The sequence below is a fragment of the Marmota marmota genome, unplaced genomic scaffold, assembly GCF_001458135.2.
Source record: "Marmota marmota marmota unplaced genomic scaffold, marMar, whole genome shotgun sequence".
Classification (NCBI taxonomy): Eukaryota; Metazoa; Chordata; class Mammalia; order Rodentia; family Sciuridae; genus Marmota; species Marmota marmota.
Genome location: NW_026000205.1, coordinates 13,510,627 through 13,527,261, shown reverse-complemented (window position 1 = coordinate 13,527,261; position 16,635 = coordinate 13,510,627). Strand labels below are relative to the sequence as shown.

Genomic DNA, 16,635 nt, shown 5'->3' with positions numbered 1-16,635 from the left:
TCCACAGTTTAGCTATTGTGAATTGTGCTGCTATAAACATTGATGTGGCTGTGTCCCTGTAGTATGCCATTTTTAAGTCCTTTGGGTATAGACCAAGGAGAGGGATAGCTGGGTCAAATGGTGGTTCCATTCCAAGTTTTCCAAGGAATCTCCATACTGTTTTCCATATTGGCTATACCAGTTTGCAGTCCCACCAGCAGTGTATGAGTGTGCCTTTCTCTCCACATCCTTGCCAACACTTATTGTTGTTTGTCTTCATAATAGCTGCCATTCTGTTTGGATAGTATGCTGTTTTTAAGTCCTTTGGGTATAGACTGAGGAGAGGGATAGCTGGGTCTAATGGTGGTTCCATTCCCAATTTTCCAAGAAATCTCCATACTGCTTTCCATATTGGCAGCACCAATTTGCAGTCCTACCATCAGTGTATGAGTGTACCTTTTCCCCCACATCCTCGCCAACACTTTTTTGTTGTTTGTCTTCATAATAGCTGTCATTTCTGACTGGAGTGAGATGAAATCTTAAGAGTAGTTTTGATTTGCATTTCTCTAATTGCTAGCGATGATGAACATTTTTTCATATATTTGTTGATTGATTGTATATCATCTTCTGAGAAGTGTCTGTTCAGGTCCTTGGCCCATTTATTGATTGGGTTATTTGATTTTTTGGTGCTTATCTTTTTGAGTTCTTTATATACCCTAGAGATTAGTGCTGTATCTGATGTGTGAAGATTTGCTCCCAAGATGTAGGGTCTCTATTCACCTCACAGATTGTTTCTTTTACTGAGAAGAGACATTTTAGTTTGAGTCCATCCCATTTATTGATTCTTGATTTTAATTCTTGCGCCACAAGAGTCTTATTAAGGAAGTTTGGGCCTAATTCCACACGATGGAGATTAGGGCCTACTTTTTCTTCTATTAGATGCAGGGTCTCTGGTTTTATTCCTAAGTCCTTGATCCATTTTGAGTTGAGTTTTGTGTGTGGTGAGAGATAGGGGTTTAATTTCATTTTGTTGCATATGGATTTCCAGTTTTCCAAGCACCATTTGTTGAAGAGGCTATCTTTTCTCCAGTGCGTGTTTTTGGCACTTTTGTCTAATATAAGATAATTGTAATTTTGTGGGTTAGTGTCTGTGTCCTCTATTCTGTACCATTGATGTACCAGTCTGTTTTGGTGCCAATACCATGCTGTTTTTTTACTATTGCTCTGTAGTATAGTTTAAGGTCTGGTATAGTGATGCCACCTGCTTCACTCTTCCTGCTAAGGATTGCTTTAGCTATTCTGGGTCTCTTATTTTTCCAGATGAATTTCATGATTGTTTTTTTCTATTTCTATGAAGAATGCCATTGGGAATTGCATTAAATTAGTGCTTTTGGAAGTATGGTCATTTTTATTAATTCTGCCTATCCAAGAGCAAGGTAGATCTTTTCATCTTCTAAGGTCTTCTTTCTTTAATTTTTTAAAAATTATTTTAAAAAATATTTTTTAGTTGTCAATGGACCATTATTTTTGTTTTAACTTATTTATATGTGGTGCTGAGAATAGAACCCAGTGCCTCACACATGCTAGGCAAGCGCTCTACCATTGAGCCACAACCCCAGCCCTCTAATTATTCTTTATAACTGGATATTGGGTTTCTATGAAATATATACTTTTATGTAATCCCTTGTCTAAATGTTGGGTATGTTGCAAAAGAGTATGTGTACCTATAACTGTGTATGTGTTGTATATAAATAACCTGTAGGAAAATTTGACTTTGGTTTTGTACAGACACTTTATCTGAAGACACAGGAGCTGCTTCTGTTAGCAAAAGCGCACAGCCACACCTGAAAAGGTATGTCTCCCTGTTGCCAGAGCACATGCTCCCCTTAATTGGTGACTAAATACTGGTAAGCCTTTATCTTTCCTTCTAGCTTTCACCCACAAGTAAAGTGGTTCCAAAAAGAAGATGTCGTCATCTTGAAAATAAGAATAAGGAATGTAAAAGATTACAAATGTAAATACTTCAGAGATAGAGTCATTTTCAGGTAAGTTTATACATGGCTTATAAAATAAAATAGAAATAATTTCCAACATGCTAGAAGGCTAACTTTATTCTTTTTATAAATCTAGTGCCTGGGTGGGAGACAAATTTTACTTGGCTGATATGGAGCTACAGGCCAACATAAGAAAAGATGAATGCAAGTGTGTAATTAAAAATGAGGAGCCTGTAATCACACTTGCAAAAGAGAAAAGGGAATCCTGGTGTAACTTACTCAAACAGAGGGTGAGTTGAACGCACTGTGGCTGACTGGTCTGCACACCATGGGTTTTATATTCGTTCACTTATGTGAGCTGTTTTATTGAACAGAATCCTAATGTGGCATTTGACTTTGATCACTGGGAAGAAGAATGTGAGGAAGACGGCCCTTTCTCCAAGAGTAAGATGTGAAACAACTATTCCCTAAAGGGATGAGGGTCCTGAGCATGGTGTGGGTGGTGCATATCTGCTGACTTTAGGGAGTCGGGTTTTGTGCAAATGCTATTTGGTATAAAGCCCTTAGAAATTGGCTTTCTCTTTGTGATTGATCTTGGTGCTAAATGTTGTGGTATGAGAATTTACCACCTCTTGGTAATAAACACACTTTTCTTATAACACTTGTATGACATTTGACCTAGATGAACAATTTATTTTTGAGCAAATTTTACCAGCTCATTTCTTACCTAAAATAATAGAAATATCAAATAAATGGCTAGATTGAACTAGAACCCAAGGGACATTTTCTGCACTGACCAAAATAATGGGGAACAAAGATTTGCCAAATAGACTATTGTTAACATATATATTATCTAACTTTTATAGTCATAAATTCTAAAAACCTGTCCTGCAAAGTGGCAGAGGTGGTTGAAAACAGTGACATCACTTCGGAGGATGACGGAAGTGAGAGTGAATGAGAATGTGAAGTAAATCCAGAAGAATGGCCGGAAGACTTTGAACAAAAACATTGCTAAGTGACTGGACTTTAAGAAAACAAGCAGTCATAGCCAAACCTTTTTGTGCCTGAAGGATAAATTATTACTAAGTGTCATCTTGTGGCAGTGGATCGGTACTGGTGAGAATTCTTAGTTGACTTAACAATAGGTTAAAAATTATGAGATTGTCGAAGGTGGTGGAAGCAGGATCTGGAGTCAGAAGCAGAACCCAGATTGTACAGGAGTCTGCTTCACTGCCTCTAATAACTCATCCAGACATATACAAATTTGAACAAGCACAAACCGTGACATTTGAGATTTGAATCTCACCATATGCAGTTAGTACTTTTTTTTTTTTTGGTACTAGGGATTGAACCCAGGGACTCTTAACCACTAAGCCACATCCCCAGCCCTTTTTAATTTTTATTTTTGAGACAGGGTCTTACTAAGTTGCTTAGGGCCTTGCTAAGTTGCTGAGGCTGGCTTTAAACTTGTAATCCTCCTGCCTCAGCCTCCTGAGCCACTGGGATTACAGGCGTGCACAACCACGCCTGGCTTTAGTCCACTTCTTTTTTCATTTAGGCATTTGGTGGTACATTGCTTAAAACCCAGTGTTAGGTATATGAGACTTCCATTTTACAAATAAATTCATGTTCAGCAACTGCTTAACAGAGCCCTTCAAGTTTGATTGAATTAGTCAGGATTCGCCATCACTGTGTACGGGTACTAAAACTTTCAGTATTCTCCAGATCTTGATAGCTTCCAAGCAAGTTGATTTTTTTCCCCAAGACAGTATGGGATTGCCTTAGGCAGACCAGAAGACTCAGGGCTTTCTGGATGTGTCAGTGCTGGTTCTAAATTGCCCCCTTGGACTTGCAGAGTCCAGGGCAAATGGGACAAAGTTTTCTTTTTTGGACACTTAAAAGGGACCTTTGCAGTATCTGGGAGTAACTATGAGAACACCTGGATGAAGTGAGCCCTGAAAACTTTCATGACTTGATCCTTTTGAAAGGTTGTGGCACCTAGGGTTACCAGGTTCTTGGGAGGAGTATGTATAGTCACTGCCACTTAGATGTAGGAGGCCAGGAGGCATAGTTGTAGAATACCCTGCATGCTTTGTTCATTTTAAAAAGTTGGGGAGGTGAGCTGTTGGGAAATTTTAAATCCTGTCCCTCAATATCAGCTTTTCAGTTTATCCAAGAAGTGGGAAAAAACATTGATAGAACATGACTGTTGAGTGACTGCCCCAAGAACTTTATTCTTTTTTTTTTTTTTTTTTAAACCAGAAGCACAGATGCCCAAGCTTATGTACATCCTCCGTTTAAGCTACTGCTTGAACTGAAGGTAAATTCTCTCATCAAGCCATCCCATGAGCAGGATTCTGGCTCTCACTTTTCTCATCTGTAAAATAAAATGCTGAGATCATTGCATAGCCTCCCCTTGCCACAGAGCATGCCCAGAGTGCTGTTGGGGCAGGCCATCTTTTTTGTCCAGGGATTCTGTGATGGGCACCAACCACTGCACTACAGTCAGAGGATGAGGTCCAGCCTGAAGAGCTTCCAGGAGCCTGTCCTTGCTGCTGCTATGACTCTCATGGTTGGCTGCCAGCTATCAAATTGGCCCATGAATGAGATGGCTACATTGGGCAGGCGCTTCAGGAAGCAAAAAGATCTGGTGTCTTCTGGCAAGGTTCTACTTTGGTGCTCATCCTTGTTAGTGTCAGTTTCTGTAGGTTCAGGTATGCCCCTGCTGAGGGAGGGCTTGGGGCAGTGCCTGCACCTCCAGAGAGCATCCCGTGGGTACCCACTGGCTGCCCGTCCTCTGTGCTTAGCTGTGTGTAGTCTTTTGTGAACAATAATGGCAGGATCTAGAGCTATAGAAGGTTGCTTCCCAGTGTTGATGGCAGGTCCTATGTCAGGACACGGTGCCAGTTCTTTTCACAGTTCACCAGTAGCTCAGTAGGAATATTGAGGGAGAAGGGCTGTATGTTTAAGTCTCAACTTCTTGTTTCAGACATTCAATGTTGCTAATATTTGAAGCTCTGAACAATATTTCAATGGACATAGGATGCGGACTATGTAAAGGATTCATAATTGTTTTTCTGTACTGCTATTAAAATGTACTGATTTCTGAAACGTAAGGGAAATTTTTTTTCATCTGTGCTTCTAAGATTTCTCTCACAGTTCTGATGTGAATGCCTTTGTAGTGTATCATTAATAAAGTTTCAGTGTCCTCACAGAAATGTTACTTTTTCTTTTCTTTTTTTTCTTTTTCTTTTTTTTGGTACCAGGGATTGAACCCAGGGCACTTAACCACTGAGCCACATCGCCAGCTCTTTATTTTTATCTTTTATTTTGAGCCAGGAAGGGTCTCACTAAATTGCTGAGGCCGACTTTGAATTTGTGGTCCTCCTGCCTCAGCCTCCCAAGCTGCTGGGATCATAGGTGTGCACCAGTGCGCCCAGCACGTTTTCAGTTTTTTAAACTGTATTTTCCTTGGGTGCCAAGTACAAAATAAAATTTATTTCACCACACTTTTGGTGACCAAGATGCTAGTGGGCTGTTGGGAAGCAAGTGATGTTGACCTGGATAGAGCTCCCGTGTAAGCACATTAGACTTTCAGTGTTCTAGGTGGATGGTCAGCTTTGCAGTGGGGGCCTCATTATTCAGCCCAGCACAGACATATCATGTATATCACAGTTAAATACAGGGGTGGCAATATTTTTTCTGAAAAATGGAGGAAAAAATTTGTGAGATTTTTAAAAAATTTATGTCAGTCAAAGCAAAAATATCACCAGAATAGACCTTATTGATCATATGAGTTTAAGGAATACCCTTTATTTTTTATTTATCTTGCAGTGCTGGGGATGGAATCCAATGCCTTTCATATAGTAGGCAAGTGCTCTACTACTGGGCTTCCCCAGCCCCACCTGGTAATGGTCTTTATACAGCCCTTTCCCAGTCATCATCTTTCTGTTAGGCGATGTTCTCTCCTTTTAACTTTGGCAAATACCTGTCACTTCTGTCAAGACCTCTATTCAGAGAATGAAGGATATCTAAAAATAATATTATACAAACACCTGGGCATATTTTTTTCCTTAAGAAAAATATCAGGAAGAAATAACCACAAATATTGCTTACAAAAATAAATTCATCACAGTCTTGACTGGGCTACAAGCAATGAACTTCTTACTCAGTTTCTTTCTCTGGTGGGACGACTTCCATCAGCATCTGAAGGTACATGGTGACAGGCTCTGGGACAGAAAGCACAAGAAGTGCAGTTAGCAACACATAACTAAAAGACCTCCCTATCACTGCTGAGCAGTGAGCCTGTTCTTACTCTGTGGTGATAGGTCACCTCTTAGGACCTCCACTCAGGTGACACCTGGGGTTCAGAGTTAATGAGAACCCTCCTGGTAACTGTATTGGTTGTATAGAAATTATTTCCTATTAAGGAATTAGGAACCTGGTAAATATTTTTTTGCTTCTAATTTACACTATAGGAAAAATATGAGTGACTCAATTCTGTGTATGTATTTAATACCAAGCATTGACCAATATGAAGTCACTGAGATTGCATTGTGTCTAAAATAAAAATGTTTGTTTTTTTTTTAAACCACCTTGACCCAAGGTCTTATTAGTTTTTGGAAGGAGCAACTTGGTTAAGCATACTTAAGGGAGGAAACAGCTGAGAAGCAGCTTGTATTTTGTATCATCAGGTTGCCAGTCATCCTGGCTAGGTTCTCCATCAGTGTGGTCAAATCCAAGTTCATTTCAGAAGCATGGAGAAAATGGCTATTTTTCTGAATGACTTCCTTTCCTTTCTGTACTCATGGGCCTGCCTGCAGCCTGTCTTTCTCAGCTTAGGGTTGAGACTGGAGTGAAGAGAATGGAGGTGAAGGGAGCTGTTTCAGGAAAGTGGAAATAATAGCTATGTGTGCTTTGTTTTCACTTTGCTAACCAACAGGAAATAGTCTCTCCGGTTCTACCACCACTTGCATATAAGTGGTGGTACCAGATTCCACAGCTGAGAAAACAGATAGAGAGAAGCTCTCACTTGCTCAAACTGAAGAAAGGCCTGCTCCACCCTGTTACTTGCATCTGGAATCCCAGATCAACTTCCCTACCAACCAACTTGCTTCTATTCTTTCATACTGTGTGTATTATATTTATGCAGGTGTATAAATAAAAACCATAGGAGGGCCTCGGGTTGATTTTTTTTTCTTGTTCTGACAGGCTGAACAGCAGCAGGGAAGAGTTAGGTTTTTAATCACAGTTACTCAGTGAATGAATGTTGGATACCAGACATTGCTAGCTTCATTGTGCAGAGCCCAGTTCTGGTCTGAAAGGGACTCCCAGTATAGAGAAGAAATAGGCCATTGATCACCTCATTGCCTGGTGAGGTGGCTTTGAAGGCAAGTGGGGTTTCTTAGTTGAATCTGCTGGGTAAGGTAAAACACTAGTGAATATAATGTAGTTACAGACTTTTAAAAAATAGGTAAGTTCAGAGGGTTTTTTTTTTTTTTTGAGGCATTTTTTAGCACAGTGCTTTCTTTTTAGAACTGGATGAGGCTAACATAAGCTAAGTTTTTAAACAACTCTTGTCCAAAATAGATGAGGATCAGGATGCAGAATCCTGATGGTCTCAGCATGGGAAGGTTCAGGCTCTTGTCCCAATTCCCTGTCCTAACTACCATCACTTTTGGGGTATTTGGGGGGGATACTGTTGAGCCTCTTAGGTGATGGCCACACAGCTCTGGCAGGAGAAAATGGTGCTGTCAAGATGAGATGTAGGACATGAATATACTTGACCCTATGGAACTAGTCACTCAATAGTGGTTTAAATGATAAATTTTTATCTTAAGTGTATTTTACAATTGAAAATGGCGCTTTTCCTTCCTACTTGTTAATAATATTTGACAGGAACAAAGGAGACTAGGGGTAGACCCAGAGCATTGTAGAGGGAAAAGCGTCCTGTATCCTCCAACGAGGAGGTGAAGTCTGTTATCTAGGTGAGAATCTGTCATAAGGAAATGTGGTGGTAAGAAGGCAGGTGAGATTGTCCCTCTGCCCTTTACTGATGGCACAGCAGCCCTTCTGTTTATACTTACTTGAGATTTTCTGAGCCCATCCAAACTTGTAGTAGACAAAAAGGAAGTAAAATATAAGGCCACTCAGTATAAATAACACACAGTAGAGATACTCCCATGCAGGCCTACTGATGATTGGGGCCAGAACCAAAAACACAGATATGAGAGTCACCAAGATGGGAATGAAAATGGGTACCTGTAAACAAGACAGCAAGGCGTGTGGTTAAGCCCCATACATTTGTTTTCCTTTTTAAAATTTTCATTTTCAATTTTTTCATAGAAAAAAAGAGTAGAATGAACTCTATGAACCCTTCCTGCAGTTTCAAGAATGTTTATGTAATTTTACCAGTCTTTTCACCTACTCCAGGCTTCTTGTTCCTAGAACAGACAATACAGATAACTGTAAAATGTTGAATATGCATCTCTAGTCAGTGAAGGTGTACTGTTTTTTTTGTTGTTGTTGTTGTTTGTTTTGGAGTTTTGTTTTTTTTTTTTTGATGGGGGTACCAGGGGTTGAATTCAGGGGCACTCAACCACTGAGCCACCTCCCCATCCTCATTTTGTATTTTATTTAGAGACAGTCTCACTGAGTTGCTTAGCACCTCCCAGTTACTGAGGCTGGCTTTGAACTAATGGTCCTCCCGCCTCAACTTCCCCTGAGCTGCCGTGCGCCACTGTGCCCAGTGTAAGGCCTCCTGTTTTCAACTAGATAATCCCCCCTCCTTATCTTACTACTGATTCCTTGGGGGAAGTGGATGATTTCACCTGTACAGTGTTTAAATCCAGTTTTGTGTGATTGCTTCCTCCAGATGTCATTTAACTGGCTCCTCTCTCTCCCGTATCCTGTAAAGTGGTTGATGTAGAAGGAAGAACCCTTCACGGTCGGAGAAGTGCACATCCTTTTGTGATACTTCATGAGGCAATAATGTCTGTCCCACTTTTGAAGTGCTGAGGTCCATCGGCAGATGTGGAGGAGAGAGACCAATCCAACCTCACCATTGCAACTTTCTTGCTAATTTTTCATGGTTTTAAAGCAAAACTAAAACTAAAGCTGTAATGGTTTTATCCTTCACTGATCATGTTGACTCAATTGGTGATTTCATCAGGGATTGCAAAATGGTGATGTTTCTCTTTCCTTCTTGACTTAAATGTCTACAGTGAATAACTTCATCAACTACTTGGTTATTCTGAATTGCAATTTATACGGGAAAGGCAGCATAAATGCTTGGCTCTTTTTACTTCTAAATTTTTAGAATGATCTTAAACTCTTAAACTCTTGGGTTGTAATATATTTGTAAGTTTCAATCCTATGTAGTCATTTTTTCCAATGTTCTGTTCAGCGTTCTGTTCATACTGCCTTGTCACTGCCATCAGGAGCCTCTTAAAACTGGCTTTAGGGCCTTGGCCATGTGATCCTAGATCTTTTCAGAAGCTTTTCCTACTTTTTGGCATGACAGGATGTGCCATCCATCTCTGCAGGGAACTCTGTATCCTTTCAGTGAGAAGTGGCATTAGAAGACTATAATCTGGGTGGTTGGAATACTCATTGTTCTTTTACAAGTACAGAGATAAAGGTGCTTTTTCAAGAAAGGAAAATTTTTCATGAATTCATACAGATTCTTTTAGTTTAAATGTAAGATTTCATGGGAGTTTTTTCCTTCCTTTAATTTAGACCTATTTTTTCCTTATATTTCTGAAATATTACTTCTTATGACTTCAACTCAATCATTTGCTTTCTTATAATGTAACTGTCAAGGCACTTTAAAATAACTATACCAGTATTATATTATAAGTAGAGCTAAGAAGCTTAAGAATTTTTCTTTGTAAACCCAGCACATTGGCACATGCCTATAATCCCAGTGACTAGGGAAGCTGAAGCAGGATGATCTCAAGTTCAAAGCCAGCCTTAGCAACTTAGCAAGACCCTGTCTCTAAGTAAAATATAAAAAAGGGCTGGGAATGTGGCTCAGTGGTCGAGTGCTCCTGGGTTCAATCCCCAGTATTAAAAATAAAAAGGGATTTTTTTTTGCATTTCTTTTTTAACCAAAAACATAGCCCAAAGGAAGATTTATTCCCTTTATTATCTTAATTATCTACAGTGAAGGACTTCATCAGCTGTTTGGTTATGTTAAATTGTAGTTTGTACAATTCTAGTAATTATTTAATATTTTAATAGCAATTCTAGTAATTATTTTTTCTATTTGGTTATGTCACCTACTTGTTGTTTATCTTCATTTGTTTTCAATTTTTAGGGATTCATTTTTTCCTTTTTAGATTCCATTTTTTAATATATTTTTTTAGTTTTAGGTGGACACAATATCTTTATTTTATATTTATGTGGTGTGAGGATCAAACCCAGTGCCTCATGCATACTAGGTGAGCACTCTACCACTGAGCCACAACCCTAGCCCCATCCATTTTTGTTTATTAATATTACTATTTTTTTAACTTTTCTTGATATCACTTTATTCTTCCATCGTTTCTTCTTGAGAATAAACATATGCACAAACATACATATGCATGTTCGTCTTCCACTGCTCTTACATAAAAGATAGCAACTTGCATAATAGACAGTTTTGCAGCTTGCGTTTTTCTTTCAGTATATTGCAGGGGTAATGCCCTAGTAAATACATAAGTTTTGTAATCATTCATCTTTTACTGTTGCATACTACTACTCTACTTTGTGGCTATACCATAGTTCATTCAACTGGTATTCTAGTCATGGACATTTGGGTTGTGTTGAACCTTTTGCTGTTAACAATGCTATGATAAATAACTTTGTATTTCATATTTCTGCCAGTTTCATTTGGGGATAGATCATTTCAAAACGAGATGGCTGGGTCATATTATTTTGCTAGAGATTGCCAGATTTCCCTCAATGGTGGCTATGCTATTTGTATTCTGCTAGCAATGTATGAGAGGGCTATTCCGCATGCTTCCTCCAATGGAGTCAGACTTTGGGATTTCTGCCCATCTAATAGGCAATAAATGGTATCTCATTCAATTTTGGCATGCATTCTCTTATTAGAAGCCAAGTTGAGCTTTATTGGGATTTTTTTCTTTGTTTATATTTTTGTCATTGCATTTTTTTCCTCTTTGAACTGTTCTTTTTTGTATCTTTTGTCCATTTTTCTTTCATATGCTGATATTTTTCATCTCTGTATTTAGGAACTCTATATGTTAATGATATTAGCCGTGTGTGTGGGTGTGTGGGTGTGTGTGTGTGGTGTGTTGTGTGTTGTGTGTGTGTGTAATATTATTTGCAAATATTTTCTTATGTACATGTTTCTTTTTTAAAGACATGAATTTTTACTTTATTAGAGTTCTATTTATCATTTTCCCCCCTTATTATCTGGATTTTGAGTCATGGGAAAGTTTTAAACATTTATAAATTTATAAAGAAATTTGTTTTCATGCAACAGCACCATAATATTTAAATATTTAATAGCATTCTCTTGTTTCAATGTTTTCCTATAATTCTTGCTTGTTTGTCCTTCAGTATGAACTTAGGAATTAACTTATATATCTCCAGAAAAAAAAATACATGACATTTCTATTGCAATTGTACTTATTTGTTTATTTATTTTTATTTTTTATCTTTTGCAGCTGTATTTAAATGTCTGAATTAATTTAGGGAACACTGACATCTTTATGCTACTGAATTTTCCTGTCCAAGAATATGTATGAATTTCCATTTGTCCAAATTTCCTTTGAAGTCTTTCAGGAGTATTATGCAGTTTTCCATCTACAGGTCTAACGTCCTGCAAAGTCAATGAGTGGTTTTGTGTTTTGTGGTTCTGTTTGAGAGGAGGAGGTGTTTCCTAAAATTGGCTAAAATCTTTACATTGGCTCTAATTTGCATAAAAGTTATAGATTTCATCGTGCTTATTTTATTTTGTTCCTTTTTTTGGGGGGGGGCAATGCTGGGATTGAACCTAGGGCCTCATATGCTAGGCAAGTGCTTTACAGTGAACTGCATCCTCAGCCCCTAGTGTGTTAACTACTTTATATCTTACAAACTAAATTTTCTTTTAGTTTTTTCTTTGATCCTTTCAAGTCTTCCAGATATACAATTATATTGTCTTTATTTACTTTTTAAAAAAATTTTTAGATGTATGGACCTTTATTTTATTCATTTACTTATATGTGGTGCTGAGAATTGAACCCAGTGTCTCAAATATGCTAGGCAAGCACTCTACCACTGAGCCACAGCCTCAGCCCCCAATTATATTATCTTTAAAAGGACAGTTTTAGATTCTTTTCAAAGACTTTTCTAGTTCTTAAAATGCAAATTGTTTTCTTCTGATCACCCTGCTAATATCTTTAAAACAATGTTAATGATGGTAGAAAAAGAAGTCATTCTTGTTCTTAACTTTAGCAAGAATCTCTCTAGTGTTACCATGTCAAATAAATAGCTTTTTGCCTTTTGTACGTGTGCATGCGCACATGCATACACATATGAAATGGAGAGTACATATTATTAAGGTCAAATTCCTGTTTGTGTTTTTATCATTAATGTGTGTTAGATTTTATTTTTTGCATCTCTGGTGATCATAGGGATTTCTCTCATGAATATGCTAGTGTGATGAATCATAGCCATCCATGAATTCAACTTTAACTAATAGATTTTGATCATTTTGATTATGGACTTACTCATAATATATTTTTAATGTAGCTGGATTCTGCTAGTTACTATAAAGATTTTATATCACTATTCATAAGTGAGATTGTACAGTAATTTTTCCTAGTTTGTACTGTCTTTGTAAGGCTTGATATCAATGTTTTAGTATATAAAAAATTGAAAACCAATTTTTAAAAAACCTTAAATGGGGGCTGGGACTGTGGCTCAGCGGTAGAGTACTTGCCTCGCATGTATAAGGCCCTGGGTTCAATCCTCAGCACCACATAAAAATAAATAAAATAAATGTACATATAAAAAAATACTCTTTAAAAATATATTTAAAAAAAATAAAAAACCTTAAATGGGGAGAAACTACAAAACACAAGTAAGAAATGAAAATGGGAAAACAGTCTCCAGAACACAGGAAGTTATTTTTCTTAAATATGCTGAGAACTACTTTGGACAATTCTATACAAATTAATTTGAACACCAAATGAAATGGACAATTTTCTAGGAACGTATGGTTTACTAAAACTTATCTCAACAGAATTAGAATCACAGGGAAATTCTAAAATTCAGATAATCCCAGTATTAATTTGTACTAGAGAATTGAAAAAAAAAATGAAAACTTTCAGAAAGCCAGTGTGCTTAGTCACTCATTTGTTTTTCTCTTTTTAACACTTCAAGTTCTTTTCATATTTATTAATTCCTTCTACTCTCTTTCTCTTGTTTTTTTTTTTTTTTTTTTTNAAGAATAAATTCTTAGGTCATTAGTACATAAAAACATTACTCTTATCACTTCACAAAAGACTGAAGAAACAGTTCTTCCTATGCATAAAATTTATAACATGAAAGAACCTTCCCAGGTAACCTTGACTATGGCTACCATAGCTGTTCTCTTTGAAGCCTGACAGGAAGAACTGAACAATTTTTGAGTCTTCGAAGAGGTGATTTTAAGATAGGGACAAACCAGAAAAATTATATGTGTGCATTGTTCTGGCTTCATAATCATGGACTCAATTACCAGAGAGTTTTCTTCATGAGCCAGAGCCTCCTGGACTATGAAACTCAGGTCTGATCTTGATGGCATCAGTTGCCTGGCCCTGGCCCCGTATCTGGGCCTGTTTCCCATCTTCTGATTGAGCATGGTGGTGAAGAAGAGGGTTCTCTGGAGCTGGGGAGAGTGGTCTGTCCCTGAACCAGGGATATGAGTGGTTTCTGGGTGCCCAGAATAGTTGCACAACACAAGAAACTCCAATTGGAAGATGCCAACGACCTCATAACTTCCAAGAAATTTTCTCACTAGTAGAACATAGTGAGAGATGATTATCTGTTAAACCCTGTAAGCGTCTGGGCTTTTATCAAGCTTGTTACTAGGGACCCAGAACAGACAAATGCACATGCATGTAAGAAGTAGGGAAGGTACAAGCTTGGAAGGTTCAATGTCTTTCACAGATAAATTCAGAAAAGGGAGAAGTTGGTAAATTAAATTGTCTTCAGTGTGTGTGTGTGTGTGTGTGTGTGTGTGTGTGTGTGTTTTATGTCAAGTACTAAGGGAATGTATCATTTAAAAACCATGGAGTTTAGCAGTAGCAGGTTGACTTCACCACCTGAATTGAGGACCCTTCTCCCTTTAGGGGAGCTGGTGTCCTGGCAGGATTCATACTTACGTAAAAGATGATGGCGGGGGCAGGAGTGAGGCGCCTGACACTGATGTAGGAGAGCACTTTAAGCATGTGGCCTTCCCGGCCTGCAACGTATATGAGCCTGAAAGAACAAGCATATGGCAGTCACTAAGCAAGTGTCCTGAGTTTCACTAATGAGACCAGAGAGAAGGGAACTGAGTGATAAGTCTGTTCTCTGGAGGGGATTGAGTTTGGGAGGAGTAATTAAGGTAGCCAAATATGCCTGTGAGGACTGCATCCTGGGACAGTGGAGTCACCAAGGCAGGGATAGTTGGGGAGGCCCTTTTAGGAGGAGGTGCCTACTCTGAGTCCCGAAAGTTATGCAACAAATGTGTAAAAACTAGTCCAGGGCCAGTGAACTCCAGTGCCTGGGGCACTAGACAGAGGCAAACACAGAAGTGCCTTGTGCTTGCAAAAGTCAAGCCACTGGAAGTCCTATATTCTAAAAAGTCGAGCAAATTAAGGGTGAATTAGCCCGGCCTGGTGGTGGATGCCTGTAATCCCAGCACCGTGGGAGGCTGAGGCAGGAGGATCACAAGTTCAAAGCCAGCCTCACTAACTTAGTGAAGCCCTAAGCAACTCAGCAAGACCCTGGCTCTAAATAAAATATCAAAGGGGTTGGGGATGTGGCTCAGTGGTTGAGTGCTCCTGGGTTCAATCCCTAGTACAAAAAAAAATTTAAGGGTGAATTAGCAGGCACAAAGTGCACTCAGTTCTCCCCAAAACTGATAGTTCAGTAACCTGAAAGACTATATTTAAAAAACTAAATAAAGAAAATGGGGGAAAGCTGAACAGAATTGTTAAAGAGAGTTATCATAATTAACAATTCAATTAGATACAGTGAAAAAATAAGTTGTAAGTTAGATGTACACATGAAGCACAGAGAGATGAAAGTATAGATGGAAAAGTGAGAAGAAGACATCAAAAAGCTCAGACACTGAGTGGTAAAAGGCACATTCAAAAAGCAGAGAATTTTTATAAAATTGAAACATAGCTAGGCACAGAGGTACATGCCTGAAATCCCAGCTACTTGGGAGCCTGTAGGAGGTGAATCGTAAGTTCAAGTCCAGCCTGAGCAATTTAGTGAGACCCTGTCTCAAAAATTGGCCATGCTTCGGCAATTATATCAGAATGAATTCTACTGTCATGTATAACTAAAAAGAACCAATAAAAACAAATAAAAAGGGTTGGGGATGTGGCTCACTGGAGGAGCACCCTGGGTTCAATCTGTAGTACACACACACAAACACTGAGTCCCCAACTGAACCTAGTCTCACACAAGACAAAGCATACCTACCCAGATGTGTTATAGTGGAAAGAGATCAAAGTCTTAAGAGCTCCTGAATTTAAGAGACTAACTACAGAATGGTGTACATGGTGAGAATATTTTCAAAATGATGAAGGAAACAGATTTTCATATTTGAATTCTATGTAGCTAAACTAGCATTCAAGACGTGATGAATAAATGCAGTTTTAGATAAGCAGTGAGACATTTCCTCTCCAGTCCTCATTGGAAACTATTAGAGTCTAGGGAAAAACAAACAACTTAGAGGCAGTCAATTTTAAGAAGCAATGTTAAGGAAAATATGTTGGTCTGTAGATGAATATTGGGCTAGTTTTTCTTTTTTCTTTTTGTATTGACAAACGTTTTTTGGAAGTGTGGGCTAATAAGATACAGCTGATGTACTAGACAATATGAAGAGTGAGCCCTGAGAGAGGGAAGAGAACTGGCATACTGCTACTGTTCTAGACACTCAGGTTCTATTTTGGGGTGATCATTAGAAGACTAGTATAACTGTCACATCAGAAGAAAAATGGGACTAAAGAAATTTGATAGCTATCACAACTCAATGAGATTATTTTAAAGCTAAGAAGACAGCAATATGTTATAAATTCATTCGGTTGCATCAGCAATCATTTGAATTGTAAACACTCTGGTTGGATTTGTTCAAAAAGCCCAATGACACTGAAAGGTTGGTGATAGAAAAGATGGGACATTACCAAAAATAGCCTCAGGATAGCTGATGCAGCAATAGCAGACAAAATAGAGTTGAAGGCTTTAAACTGATAGTTTCTTCGGGGGGGGGGGGAAGAACAGTCTACCAAGAAGTAGTAAAAAGGATGACATAAAAACCAGATGCCCCTGAANCTTTTTTTTTTTTTTTTTTTTTTGAGTTGCCTGGTTTTCATTTCTTTTACTTTTATTGATATTAATACTTAAGGCAAGGAAATGTTCTCAAGGCTCCAAGTTGTGTCTATAGATTGTCTCATTTTCATTATTTCCTATTTCC

General features: G+C 38.3%; 2 protein-coding genes across 3 annotated transcripts in view; one reads left to right on the top strand and one right to left on the bottom strand.

Annotated features, from left to right (window-relative positions):
* Nucleotides 1-5,191, top strand: part of Tdrd12 (tudor domain containing 12) — a 65,455-nt gene extending 60,264 nt beyond the window's left edge. For both annotated transcript variants that reach the window (XM_048790985.1, XM_048790986.1), the window contains 5 exons: nucleotides 1,768-1,831; nucleotides 1,911-2,024; nucleotides 2,110-2,263; nucleotides 2,348-2,417; nucleotides 2,840-5,191. In XM_048790985.1, coding sequence (XP_048646942.1) covers nucleotides 1,768-1,831; nucleotides 1,911-2,024; nucleotides 2,110-2,263; nucleotides 2,348-2,417; nucleotides 2,840-2,931 — 494 coding nt within the window. In that variant the 3' untranslated portion in view covers nucleotides 2,932-5,191. The remainder of the gene's footprint in view (nucleotides 1-1,767; nucleotides 1,832-1,910; nucleotides 2,025-2,109; nucleotides 2,264-2,347; nucleotides 2,418-2,839) is intronic.
* The window catches only part of Slc7a9 (solute carrier family 7 member 9), a 28,958-nt gene continuing 16,510 nt past the window's right edge, over nucleotides 4,188-16,635 (bottom strand). Inside the window, exons 13-15 of the mRNA XM_015497075.2 lie at nucleotides 8,060-8,234; nucleotides 6,090-6,202; nucleotides 4,188-4,350 (exon numbers count right to left, since the gene is read on the bottom strand). Of these exons, the coding sequence (XP_015352561.1) occupies nucleotides 6,138-6,202; nucleotides 8,060-8,234 (240 nt within the window). The 3' untranslated portion in view covers nucleotides 4,188-4,350; nucleotides 6,090-6,137. The remainder of the gene's footprint in view (nucleotides 4,351-6,089; nucleotides 6,203-8,059; nucleotides 8,235-16,635) is intronic.